The sequence below is a fragment of the Chrysochloris asiatica genome, unplaced genomic scaffold (assembly GCF_000296735.1).
Source record: "Chrysochloris asiatica unplaced genomic scaffold, ChrAsi1.0 scaffold00042, whole genome shotgun sequence".
Taxonomy (NCBI): domain Eukaryota; kingdom Metazoa; phylum Chordata; class Mammalia; order Afrosoricida; family Chrysochloridae; genus Chrysochloris; species Chrysochloris asiatica.
Window position 1 is genome coordinate 13,204,061 of NW_006408560.1, and position 14,211 is coordinate 13,218,271.

At 43.2% G+C, this 14,211-nt stretch overlaps 1 protein-coding gene across 2 annotated transcripts in view; it reads right to left on the bottom strand.

The window, feature by feature from the left end:
* KCNN3 (potassium intermediate/small conductance calcium-activated channel, subfamily N, member 3) overlaps nt 1-14,211 on the bottom strand; it is a 280,297-nt gene that overhangs the window by 114,331 nt on the left and 151,755 nt on the right. For both annotated transcript variants that reach the window (XM_006861510.1, XM_006861509.1), the window contains exon 3: nt 7,316-7,734. In XM_006861510.1, the coding sequence (XP_006861572.1) occupies nt 7,316-7,734 (419 nt within the window). The remainder of the gene's footprint in view (nt 1-7,315; nt 7,735-14,211) is intronic.

The window sequence follows — 14,211 nt, forward strand, 5'->3', positions numbered from 1 at the left end:
TTTTATTATAATATTTGGCTTTATCTTCTCGAGCTGATCTTTGAAATTTTCTGTTCAACTCTTGGACCTCCTCATTTCTTCCATTTGCTTTAGCAACTCTATGCTGGAGAGCAAGTTTCAGAGTCTCTTCTGACATCCATTTTGACCTTTTCCTTCTTTCTTGTCTTCTTAATGTTTTGTTCTCTTCACGTATGATGTTCTTGATGTCATCCCACAACTCTTCTGGTCTTAGGTCTTTAGTGTATAATCTATTCTTCAGATGATCTCTAAATTCAGGTGGGATATATTCAAGGTCATATTTTGGCTCCTGTTGACTTGTTTTCATTTTCTTCAGCTTCAGTTTGAATTTACATATGAGTAATTGATGGTCTGTCCCACAGTCTGCCCCTGGCCTTGTTTTCACTGATGATATGGAATACATAGAAATCAAATTGACTACATCTGTGGAAAGAGAAGATGGAAAAGCTCCATATCATCTGTTGTGGATATGGTCTCTAAATTCAGGTGGGATATACTTAAGGTCCTGGTCCTGATATAGCACTGTAGATAAACACTGTACTACTAACTGCAAGGTTGGAAGTTCAAACTCACCAGTTGTTCCTCAGAAACACTACATATGGTTGCTATGAGTTGAAACTGACTTGACAGAAGTTAAAGACATCAATACTCAAGGTCATATTTTGTTTCTCTTGGACTTGTTTTCATTTTCTTCAGCTTCAGTCTAAACCTTCATATGAACAACTGATGATCTGCTCCACAGTCAGCTTCTGGCCTTGTTTTGACTGATGACATTGAGCTTCTCCCTCATCAGATATAGTCAATTTGATTCCTGTGTATTCCATCTGGTCGCCATTATGCTGTTAAAAAGGTATTTGCAACGAATAAGTCCTTGGTCTTGCAAAATTCTATCATATAATCTTCAGTTCCATTTCTCTGACCAAAGCCATATTTCCCAACTGTTGTCTTTCCTCTTTGTTTCCAACTTTCTCATTCTAATCATCAGTAATGATCAATGCAACTTGATTGCATGCTTGATCAATATTAGACTGAAGAAGTTGGTAGAATTCTTCAATTTGTTAATTATTTGTTTTACTGACTGGTGTGTAATTTTGAATAATAGTTGTATTAATTGGTCTCCCTTGTAGGCTGGGACATTGTCCTATCACAGACTTTGTAATTCAAGATAGATATTGAAATGCTCTTTTTGATGATGAATGCAGTGTATTCCTCTTCAATCTGTCATTTCTGGCATAGTAAACCATAAGATTGTCCAATCCAAAATGGACAACACCAGTCCATTTCAACTCACTGTTTTTGTTGTTAAGTGTCATAGAGTCAGTTTTGACTCATAGTGACCCTGTATAGGATTTCCAAGGAGCACTGGTGAGTTTGAATTGCCAACCTTGCAGTCCAGTGCTTCTCCTACAGTGCCACACCTACAGTGCTTCTCCAATTCACTAATGCCTAGGATATTGATTTTTATGCATTATACTTCCAATTTTCCTAGATTTATACTTTGTATGTTATGATTGTAAATGGACATATGCAGTGCTTTCTTCTTATTTTGAGTTGATCTCCATCAGCATGAAAGTTCCAAAAGCTTTGCTCCTTCTACATCATTAAGGTCAATTTTATTTTGAAGAGACAACTCTTCTCCCCAGTCAGATTTTAAGTGCCTTCCAACCTGATAGACTTATCTTCCAGTACTATATCAGACCATGTTCTGCTGTTTTTAAATAAGGTTTTCAGTCACTAACCTTTCAGAAGTGGCCTGACTCTCTTTCTTCCTAGTCTGTCATAATCTGGAAGCTCCATTTAAAGCTGTCTACCATGGGTGAGCCTTCTGGTATTTAAAATACTGGTGGCATAGCTTCCAGAACCACAGCAAAAATTAAGCTACCCAGTACAACAAACTGACAGATGAGTGGTAGCTTGAAATACTAATGAAGTTTAAATGGCACTGTATGATCAGCACTGAACTGTAAACCACAAAATCGGGAGTTCAAATTCACCAACTTCTCCCCAGAAACTCTATACAGGGTGGCTATGAGTGGGAGCCAGTGTGACAGAATTTAACAACAACAACACCTTTTCTTTGGAACAAAATAAATTGAATAGTTGTTGTTAACTGCCGTCAAATTGATTCTACCTCATAGAGACCCTGTGTAGGGTTTCTGAGGACCAGCTGATGGGTTTGAACTGCTGACCTTGTGGTTCAGAGTCCAGTGCTGATCCTACAGCACCACACTAGAGAATCTAGTAATTTCTGCAGATACCTTTAGTGTGTCCATTGTGCACGTGCCCCACATTGGGAGTTTTGCCTAAAACCAAAGAGGCCATGAGAAACCACAGTCCAGTCACATTGTTCTAAGGTTCTTCTCAACCCTTGGGGCTCCCATCTCCATGATGCAATGTGCCTCGTCCTATTGTCTTCCTAGAGTCTGAAGTCCTAAGGGATCTCTTTCTTGCTTTTTCCAAAGCTCCCTGGCTTATGGTTGGCACAAACCTGAATGTCTGAGACAGGGGCCCATGAAGAAAGAAGAAGGAAACCTCTTTTCATTTTTCCTATGATGGAAGAGGAACAGTTTTAATAAGAGGAAGAATGATCATGAATCATCCTTCTCCTGCTTCAAGGGGCCAAGTCCCCAGAATCAAAAGTCTCAATGAGTTAGCAATATGCAAGAAATGATGAAAATTCCCCTCACCACCTCCAAACCCCTAGAGCAATCTGTTGGCAGACTGGAAGGAAGGCCTTGGTACTGAGAAATCTTATGTGCAGAACCTAGGGTCTCAGAAGGGAAGAGGACATAAAGATACTGGGAAGTTCATTTACAAATCATGGCTTGGGACAGCAAAGTTCAGCCCATGTTGCTATTAATGTATGGGAGGCCTTGTTGCTATTCCCAAAGAGATACACTACAAATGTAAGCTGACAGACTGATGTTAAGGATGTGCCAGGAAAGCCGACTTCCCCAACCAGTTATCATTAGGACGAGCCTCAGGAAGGTCTCTCTGGTCTGTAGGCTGCATGGTGGTTGACAGTGCTTAATGAGGAGGCTCCTCAGATGGCTCTGGGAGGCCTGTGGGAGGCAGGCATACAGCCAGGAGAATCCCAGTGAATGCCACAGTGGTCAGACCTCAGAACCCATGATGTAATGCCTTCCTGGGGGCCAAGGAAAACAAACCTGCTGTTGTCACTGCCCTCCTGGCAACCAGGCCTGGCTTGTCCTCCCTATGGCAAGGTTGTTCTGAGAATTACTCATTCTGTCTCCCTCTTTGGAAAGAGGAAATGCAAAATCATTTATTGTCACATAAAAGACAACCCAAGATATAATACATGTCTTTAAAAATGCATCTTGCTAAAGACGGACTTCCATAGCAACTTCAGGAGTATGCTGATACAACTAGAGAGAGGTCCTGCCTGATGTAAGACACCTGGAATATGAACATGCCCTGCTCTGGCCATCAGCAGACAGGATTTTTCTAGAACCTGTTACAAGGCTGGGTGACCCTGGACAAGTCACTTGCCCTCTCTGATGCCTATGGGAATAGAACCAGCATCAGCTCAAACTAATAGAAAATCAAGCTAATCTTGTCTACACCACATCCCACCCTTGTCCAATGCTTCACCCACATAAGCAACCCCTGATTTCAGTTTCTGTTCCGTCTTTAGTTTAATAATTTTAGTTTCAAGGTCCCTGCCCATTTTTTTAATTTGATATTTAGGAAAGACAAGGATTACTTTAGCTTGATTCTAAAAGAAATGGTTTGGTTTTTATGAGATAGTGCTTTGACTGATTAGGAAAAAGTATACTAACGCTTACCTGCTTTCACAGTTTCACAGGTCAGATTCCTTGCAAAGTGTCTCTGAGACTCCAAGGTTTTTTTTTTGCAGTTTTTTTGGGGCATGTTTGGGGGATCCTTTAGGGATCTCTGGAATCAGGATACCTTGCAGAGTTATCCTGCCTGCCGGAAAGGAGTTATGCCTGTATACTCCTATATTGACAAATCTATGATGAGGCTGCCCCTGGCAAAGGCTAGGACTTTGAGAGATCGCTCCCATCAGCAATCAGTCAAAGGCAATTCCAGGGGTGGTACTAGGCTAATATAGGGAGAACAGACATAACCACAGGAGAAGGGACAAGAATGCAACTAGCTGCCACCTACAAGTAGATTTCAACTCATAATGACTCCATGTGACAGAGTAGAGCTGCCTCACTAGAGTTTTCTTGGCTGTGCTCTATGAGAACAACATACCAGGTCTTTTTCCTGAGGGGCTGCTGGATGGATTCAAACCACCAACGCTTCCATCAACAGACTAGGGCTTAACCATTGTGTCAGTGGGGCTCCTTTAATAGAGGGTTGTTGTTACTGCTGTTCGGTGCCATCAAGTCGGTTCTAACTCATAGTGACGCTGTATAGGATTTACGATGAGTAGTTACCACATGTTATGTTTAGGCAGAAACTTTTGGTAGAATGTCCTTTTCACAAGGACAATGGGAAATTAAAAAAAAAAAAAAAACTACATTGTTTCCCGTGCCTTCACCTGGGGGCTCGTGAGTGAAACCTGGGGAGAAAGAGGCCTGGTGATCTTCCAGGGAGTAGGTTCATCCAGCTTCGACTAGACATCATGGTTGTTGTTAAGTGCCATTGAGTCAATTTGACTCTTAGCAACCCTGTATAGGATTTCCAAGGCTTTTAATCTTTGCAGGAGCAGAAACCTCATCTTTCTTATATGGAGCAGCTGGTGGGCTCAAACAGTCCTAACCTTGTGGTTCACAGTCAGGTTCTTATCATATGGAGTTACCAATACCAAATAAAATGCCTTTGCAAACTATGTCTTTTGAAATACACTCACTTTTCAAAGTAAAATTGACTCATCTACACTTGCGACATTTAATAAACAATGAAATACTTTGTTCTGTGTTCAGCCTTTTACTTGTCTGCAAAGTGGGGTAGCCATATTTGAGGGTTACATGAGAATATGGATATGGAAGACTTCAAACATCTTAAACGACTGTGCAAATTCAGTTATTATTGTTAGAAAACTTGACTTTGATCAATTTGAAAGGAAGATTAGAGTTCATTCTCACCTATAGTAGGAGTTGATTTCTTTTAATTATACGAAGGAAGCCACAAAATTTACAAATGTTATCAAGGACTCTATGATCTCATTAATTTTCACTAACACTACATTGCAGTATCCAGTTCACATACATGTTCAACTCTTAACAGTAAATCCTGCAAAGTATGTATTGTTATTCCCAGTTTATAGTTAAGAAAACCGAGGCCCAGAGAGGTAACGTGAATGGCACGGCTAAGCTATGAGGACCACAAGGCATTTGGGGTTGAAACCCGAGCACATGCTTTCTCCATTGCAGAAAGCAGATCTGCTTACCAGTTGTTGTTGTTGTTACTAATTGCCGTCAAGTTGGTTCCACCTCATAGCGATCTGGTATAAGGTTTTCAAGAAGCGGTTGGTGAGTTTGGACCACTGACCTTGTGGTTCAAACCAACCTTGCAGTCTAGTGCTTTATCCCATAGCATCACACCATGAAGCCTCAGAAAGTACCACACAGTGTGGTCTGTCTTGGAGCAGATGTTGTGATGACAGCTGCAGACTGATAGCAGGGTTCTAAGAGGTGAGTATTGTATGTCCCAGGGCTCTGTATGAGACACTTCTCCCGACACTTATGGCTCTCAGACACTGACCCTTGTCAGCCTTTGAGGCTCTCGTCCTGCTACCTCAGAAAAACCTCTTGGTTTGACCTACATGTCTGATGGACAAAAATCTGAGAGAAATGTTCGCAAACAGAGCATCCCAAAATAGGTGGAAAACATGGTTTTCCCTGTGAGCTGTTTTTAGGCTAAAGCTTCTCCAGACTTCTTTTGCTTATTTCATCTCCGCTGGGACACTGGTATGCATGTAAGATTTCAAAATAAAATTTTCAGTGTTGATGAATTAAGGGTAACCACCAGGATCCATGTAAAATACACAGAGTGACCCTGTCTCTCAATCTAAGGAAAATAACCTGCCCAACAGGTTAAAACAACCTCCCTCCAATGATCCTATCTTCACTCTATCTCAAGGGACCCTGATTTTGCAATGAGGAAACTGAGGTCCAGAGAGGTTAAGTGACTTGTCTAAGGTTCTACGGTTACTTCAGACCAGAACCTAGCTAGGTTTCTAACCCAGGTGTTTATACTCCATATATAGAATTAGATTAAAATGAATACTCAGAGTCAGCTTCAAAGAGAGGAGAGTCACAAAGGGCAGTTTGAGGATGTGGTCAGAGGAGAAAGTAGCAGTCCTATCCTTGGGCCTTGATGCTGGCAGTTCTGAAGGCCCTGAGTCAGCCAGTAGGTTGGCATATGTGCTAGAGCCCTGGTTTCTTTTAGTCCACCTTCTCTTCTCTCCCACCAACACTACTCTTAGCTATTACCCAGTCATCAGCAGGCCAGGGCCTCCTACGAGATCTTCTAAAGTGTTTCAGCAACACAGCAACAACACTTCTCAAACTTTAAAGTGCATTCAAATCACCAGGAGCACGTGTTAAAATGTAGATTGTGGTTCAGCAAACTTGAGTGACAATTGAAATCTTGTATTTAAATAAGTTCCCAAGTGATGCTGATACTACCAATGTATGGACCAAACTTTGAGGAGTGAGGAGGCATCAATACATGTCATAGGATCAAAAGAGCTTGTGGGTGAATACTTTTGAGGAAATCTGAACTAAACACAATTAAACCAGTTTCATTACTGCAGGACTTCTCAGAGCCTTTAAATTGCTAGTGAGCATTGTTACTCTCCAAGAGGGAGAGAGAGTACGGAAATTGCAATGCATTATACTTTGGGTAAGGGTTAATTATGTAATCAGATTGCTTTGAGATGTTGGTTTATAAAGAGGGAACAGAAAAAACAAAAATATCATACTGAGGGGCTTCAAAAAGTTGGTGGAAAAATCTATTATCCTAGATTTTTGTAAACAAAATTTTATTAGAACACACACACACACACAAAAAGAAAAATTTCATTATTTTTTCATTTCATTTTTTCCATGAAATTTTCGAAGCCCCTTCATTTGTGTGTTTTTCCCAGACTATCTTAGTTCCAGTGTTTCAATGCCTCAACTCATGCATACTCTGCCTCAACTCATTTTCTGCCCCACCTCTGCCCTCCCCCTATCTCATGTTCTCTCCTGAGGTGTGTAGTGCATGTCTGCATCCTCCATCATACCACCACCCCTCTTCTTCCTCCCTTCCCCATTCCAGAACAGAAGCCCTAGTCAAGTGGAGACTGGGGCCCAAGGAGTACCTTTCACAGACGCGGACAGTCCAGGCAGCAATGATCCACAGCGAGATGCTGAACACGAGCAGCACTGTGCCGGGGCAGATGGTCATGAGAGTCTTCATTACAAAGCGGGTGTTAAAGTTGATCTTGTTGAGGGCCCCAATGCTGCGGGATGAGGCATCGGTGAAGAGCTTGCTGTGAAGCAGCATGACACGGGCAATCAGATACAGGCGCAGGAACATAGGGATGGACAAGATGATGTCCACATCCGCCTCCGTCCTCGACGGCGCGTAGGAGAAGGCCAGGCGTGCATTCCAGAAGAACTTGTACTCTCCGGGAATAGGGTGGATGGCACACACCAGCATCTCCAGGCTGATGTAGAGGATGCGCTCGTAGGTCATGGCTATCCGCCAGTCATCTGCGCCATTGTCGATCACGAAGAGCTGGTGGAAGTAGAAAGTCCTTTAGTGCCACCAAGAGGAAACACAGCAGGGTGAGGGAGAAAGGGGTGAGTAGGGAAGATGGAATAGAATGCTGGTCTCACAGTGCATTATGGGAGTCTTGGGCAGGGGTTAGGAGATCTGGGGTTAGGTCCAGGTGTGAGGCCCTGGTTACAGCATTTTCACTCTCTTGACCTCAGTTTCCTTCTCTGTAAACTGCTTCCCAAGATCCCTTCGAGCTCTAAGATGCCAAACTATTTTATGACAGTGAAAGGGAGAACAGCTCATTTGTATTAAAAACTTATTTCCCAGGCCCTGGATGTAGGTCAGGTCCTAAGCAGAGCTCTGGAGGGGGACACAGAGAAGAAAAAGTGATAACTTTTGCTTGCTTTTGTGATCTCACAAGGTTGAGCACAATTCCTGCCTGTACTCAGAGAAGGGACCAGCAAATGTTTGTGGCAATGCTTTGTTCTCAGACAGTACAGCTGAAAGTGTTAATAGTGGGGACTCTGAACCCGGACTGCCTGGGTTTGAATACTGATCCTTACGCTAATTTCCTGAATGATCTTGGTGTTTCTTAATCTTTGTGCTTCAGATTCTACATCTGGGGATGAGGACGCATAGAGGTGGTCATGATGATTCAAGAGATCAGTATATGCAAAATGTGCAGCATCCTGCCTGGCACACAATAAATGCTATACGCTCTGCCACTGAGTCAATTTCAACTCTTCACAGTGCTCCTAGTAGACTGAGTAGAACTGCTCCCACGGGGTTTCGAAGGCTGTCAATCTTCATTGAAGCAGACAGCCTCATCTTTCTCCTGAGGAGTGACTGGTGGTTCAAACCACTGACCTTTCAGTTTGCAGTTTGAGCACTTCACCACTGAACCACCAGGGCTCCTGTGTAAATACCAGCAGTTACGATTTTCAGCATTATTAATGGACAGGGCCTCAGCCTTTCTGTAATGCCGGATGGTTGAGCTCATTGATGTCTAAGATCCCTCCGAACTCTAATTTCCCATAAAGTTATGATTTCTGTCATACCACCAGGATGGGCAAGACAACTCAAACAAGCATTTACTGAGCGCCTGCTGTGTGTCCAACCTATGCTACATGCTGGGATTCCCACCTAGGGAAATCCTACCATGGAGAGTCCCATCTATGTTTGAGGACTGTGAAGGAGACCCACATCCTTCCCCTCCATAGTCTCAGTCTCCATGTCTGGAAAATGAGGGGCCTTAGAAAACAAACTCCACCCAGCTGGACATTGTTCAGACCCTCCTTGGAGAGGCTGAGATCTGGAGCCTGTGGGTGTGTAGGGCCTCCTGGGCAGGTCTATGCCACTTGTATTTGCCCTGCCCCCACTCTCTCAGGGCCCACCCGGCTCAGAACTCCAGTCTCACATGTAACTTACTCCAAGGGTCACACACAGTAAGCTGTTGCTATGAGAGGACTTCATAGTGACAAGAAATCATGATCCCTTCCACAAACATTTGTCGAAGGTCTTCTGTCTACTGGGAGCTGGGGATTCTGGGTTAAACCAAGCAGCCCTGAGCACAGCCCTCAGGATGTGGGTCAGGATGAAGGGGAACTAAAGGGCACTACGGAAGCAATTGGCATGACTCCTCCATTTAGGAGGTGTCATCTCTGAACAAGAAGACTTGGTGGTGCAATGGTTAAGTGCTCAGCTGAGAACCAAAAGGTGATTTGAATCTACTCAGCAGCTTTACTTAGAAGCAAAACCTAGCGTTCAGCTCCCATAAAGATTTGTCGTTGTTGTTAGGTGCCATCGAATCAGTACCAACTCATAGCGACCCTATGCACAACAGAACGAAACACTGTCAAACTCACAATTGTTGCCATGCTTGAGCCCATTAATGTTGCCCCATAAAGATAATAACCTAGAAAACCCAATGGGGCAGTTCTCCTCTGTCACATGAAATTGCTCTATGACTCAACAGCACTTAACAGCAACAACAATCTCTGAACAGGAGAAAGGACCATTGAAACACCAGCCGGGAGCCTCCTTTCCCTCCTCCCCCAGTGCAACTGACCCTGGGTTTTTCCAGACACCGGTTTCCACCATCAATTAGGAAGACCTAGTAGCCACTCAAAGGGTTCCCTCTGTCCCTAACTGCCAACTAATAGAATAAGCCATGGCAACATGACTACTGGCCAAACTCTTCAAATACAAAATTAAAACCATCCACTCTATAAGAAAGAATTGCATCAGGTTACTATAGTAACTGGGTTCACTCTGGGCAGAGGACTGAAGCAATGAGGAATGGATTCCTTTGAATCTTAGATGGGGAATGGGGATTGTGTGTGATTCGAGTTGCAGGAGCGGGTGGTCATGTATTGGGCACATTGTAACTCTATCCAGATTGACAGGAAGGTGGTGGTCCAGGGTGGTATCACCCCCAGACTCTCAGGTATGCTGCTTCTGTTTCTGTTTCCTGGTGTGGGTGGGTGGGGGGCAACCCAGGGTAGTGGAGAGAGCCCTGGAGTTGGAGGTTGACGATCTAGACTGAAGTCATTAGCTGTATAATCTTAGATGAAGGAGCCCTCATAGTATAGTTGTTTACATGTTGGGCTGCTAACTACAGGGTCAATAGATCAAATCCATCAACTGCTCCACAGGAAAAAGATGGGGTTTTCTGCTTCCATTAAGATTTATACAGTTGGAACTGACTCGATAGCACACAACCACCACCACCACCACCACCAATCTTAGGTGGGTCACTTGGCTTCCCTGAGCCTGTTTCCACATCTATATCATGGGAATAAGGAGGCTTGGTGGCTCAATGGTTTAAGCACTTGGCTGCTAATGAACAGTTGGAGGTTTCAACCCAACAGTACCGCTGTAGGAGAAAGTCCTGGTGATCTATTCCTGTAAAGGTTATATCAAAAAAAAAAAAAATCTACCTACTCTGTTACATGGGGTTTCTATGAGTTGGAATTGACTCAACAGCACCAAACATTAAGGGGGTATTAACCTTGGGTCCACCTCTCTGATGAGATTAGTGCCAGGATTCAACTATGGAAGCCTACTGTACTAACTACCAAACAAACACCCAAGCCCACTGCCTTCGAGTTGATTCCAACTCATAATAGCCCTACAGGACACAGTAGAACTGCTCCTTAGACTCTGAATCTTTTATAAGAGCAGATAGTCTCAGCTTTCCCTGTGAAGCAACTGGTGGGTTTGAACTGGCGACCTTGCTCAACCCACAACACTACCAGGGCTCCTTTTACTAGCCAGTTGTGGTAGTGATGTGTCACCTAGTCAGTTCCAATTCATGGATCCTATACAGTGTTTCCAAAGCTGTAAATCTTTATGGGAGCAGAAAACCTCATCTTTTTCCCACAGAGTGATTGATAGATTCAAACTGCTGACCTTACAATTAGCAGCCCAGTTCATAATCCTCTATGCTACCAGGGATCCATTTTCACTAGCTATGGTACTCTAAAATATGAGGGATTATTAAACTGGCTAGCCTGGAAGGGGGTCATTCATAAACAGTGTTTGTGTTGGGGTGTATGTGGGGATGTTTAGGGGCTTCAAGTTGAAAGTCTTCTGCAAAAAGAGATTCTATTGGAGGGTTCCTGGTTCTTAGGGACAGTAAGGTCTTCGGAGGTCTCCTTGCTGCTAAGCATGTTGTTGTTAGGTGCCATCGTGTCAGTTCCAACTCATGGTGTCTCTGTGCACAACAGAACAAGACACTGCCATCCCCACAATTGTGGTTACACTTGAGTCCATTGCCACTGCCACTATGCTGACCCTCCACTTTACTAGTGGAGTTTTCCAAGGACTGGTCGCTCCTAATAACATGTCTAAAGTATGAGAGACAAAGTCTCACCCTTCTTGCTTCTAAGGAGCAGAACACCCATATGCTCTGCTTCCTCCCTTTTGATACCTAGAGTCACACATAGTTCACTCCCTTTAGACTTAGGGCAGATAATAAATGTCCCACTGCTATGGACTGATTTGTGTTCCCAGTAAGATATGTTAAAAGTCCTAACTCCTGATGAGAATGTAACCTTGTTTGGAAATAGAGCACTGTAGGATAAGCACTAAGGAGCTCTGGTAGCGTAGTGGTTACGAATCGGGCTGCGAACCATAAGGTCAGCAGTTCGAAACTACCAGCGATTCCGTGGGAGAAAGATGAGGCGTTCTGCTCCCGTAAAGATTAACAGCCTCGGAAACCCTGTGCAGGGTCGCTATGAGTCGGAATCGACTCCACGGCACATAACAACAACAACAACAGGATAAGCACTGGACTGCTAACTACAAGGCCAGTGGTTCAAACCCACCAGCCGCTCCTTGGAAATCCTATACAGGGTCTTATGGAAAGGTTCAAGTCTTTCCTCAAGGAATGCCCTATACAGAGCTGGTTCCAGACTGAATCCTTCTGCCCTTAACTGGTGAGTCTGTCAACATGTAGGATTTTCAACGTGTTCATATGACTCTGAGGGCCTTGGAGGGAGATTATATCTAGCAGAAAGATTCTGAACTTGTCCTCAAGAAGCTTTATAATTAGAGAAAGGAGAACCAACACAAGTGAACTCAACTCAATTCAATGAAACATTTCATAAGAACCAACTAGGTCTGAACACTGAAATACAAATATGAATCAGATACATTCCCCATGAATCAGCTCATAACTCAACTAGCTTTAATGTAAGAGGCATGAAGTATAAATGAGAGCCTATTTAGAAAGCTTTTTGGACAAGATAGAGTATCAACCGTGTCTGGAAGATCTGTGTCTGAGAAACTTTGGTAACTTTCAAATTCCATCCATTATTGTTTGCTTGCTTCTTTGCCTGGACTGTACCTCTATGAATTGGAACATACTCAATGGAACTTAACAACTACAGCAACATCTTCTGTCAAGAAATACAGTCCATTTAGCTATATGCCTTGCTTTGGTCAATGGGACAGTCGAAAATGTGATGTAAGCAGAGGCTTGAGAAATATTGCTGCAGTGAGATTTACTATAGACACATGACCCAGTTATCCCTGTTACCCCAGCCTGCAGGAAGCACCAACTGCCAAGCAAGCAAGTGAGGCCGTCCTAGACTACAGTTAGTCATAGGCCCGGTTAGCTAAACGGTGACTGAAGTTCACCCAGGTGAGACCAACTGCAGAACAGTCAATTCGAGCTCAGTCCAGATTGCTGACCCACAAAATCATGAACTGGTAAATGATTATTATTTGGAGATGCTTACTTACACTACCAAACTAATATATAACAAAATGAACTTATACACCTACTTAACACGTAGATTAGAAAAGTCAGGCAATTTGCCTGCCGTGTCCAACTTTTCCTTTTTAGTTTCTTATGCCACAGCCCCAAGAAGGAACCTCTACCCACCCTCCACCTTGGCAAGAACTAACTAGTCTTGGCTCAAGAAACTGTGTAACTGGGTGGAGAGGGGATCTCAGTCAAGGGCCATCCTAGCCCCTTCCCTTCTCCACCTCCCACATCATTTAAGATGTCAAAAAATAACTAAAAGCATTTATAAAGTTATTTTTCAGGTGGTCTTGTTATTTTGCATACAAAGTGCTTTCTCACATGTGAGGAAATCAGCTGGTAGACCAAATCAAAGAACAAAGGGCCAACCAGAATTTATGGGACAAGGAGAGGAGACAAAAACTGTGGAGAGTCTAGGAAGAATGAATTTTGTTGGCACGTTTTGAGAAGTAAATTGATTAGCTGCTTTTTTTGCAGCTAGCAAAAAGGTCATTGTGGGCATCCCACCCTTGAATGGCCAATTAGGGGTACCAACAAGACTATTTCAGTTGTTAATGAATTCTCCAGAAACACTTGAAGTTTACACATGCATGACAGACTCTGTTAGTCTGCCAGGCCTATCAGCAGCCCCACTTCGGTCACATTTCCTTCACAAGTTCACACAGCAATCACAAGCTCACCACGGGAGGCCCACTCTGAAGGGCCATCTAGTCCCCTCAGGACAGGTCAGTTCAATAGGCTCTTCAGGCTGCAAACCTGTGGAAGCTGCAGAGCCTGGGACATCATCCTGAACCTCAGTATCAACGTGAGTGCTGAGTACCATGAAGTGCATTTCCCATGGAGGTGCACAGCAAATCTTTTTTTCCAGGGTGAATAAGTTTGGAGTTGATTCATTGAATTCACTAGTTTTTCCCACTCTATTTTAAAAGCCTTGAGGCTTTTCAGGTTCTTTAAGCAAAATCTTTCATTAAAATGTTCTCAACTGTCAAAGGACAACCTGCTTAGACATCTACCAAGGACCTGGAAAACTTTCATTCTTGTGCAATTATGAATTTTTCTTTTAAATAAGAAAGGGAACTTTTTTTAAAAAAAAAAAAAAAAGTCTTTTGTATTCTCTACTGTTCCTACTCTGGAAGAGAAAAGCCCTAGGGAAAATTCCCATCATTTAAGAAATACAGATACAGAAAGAAAAAAAAAATCAAATGGAAAGAAATTAAAGATTTACT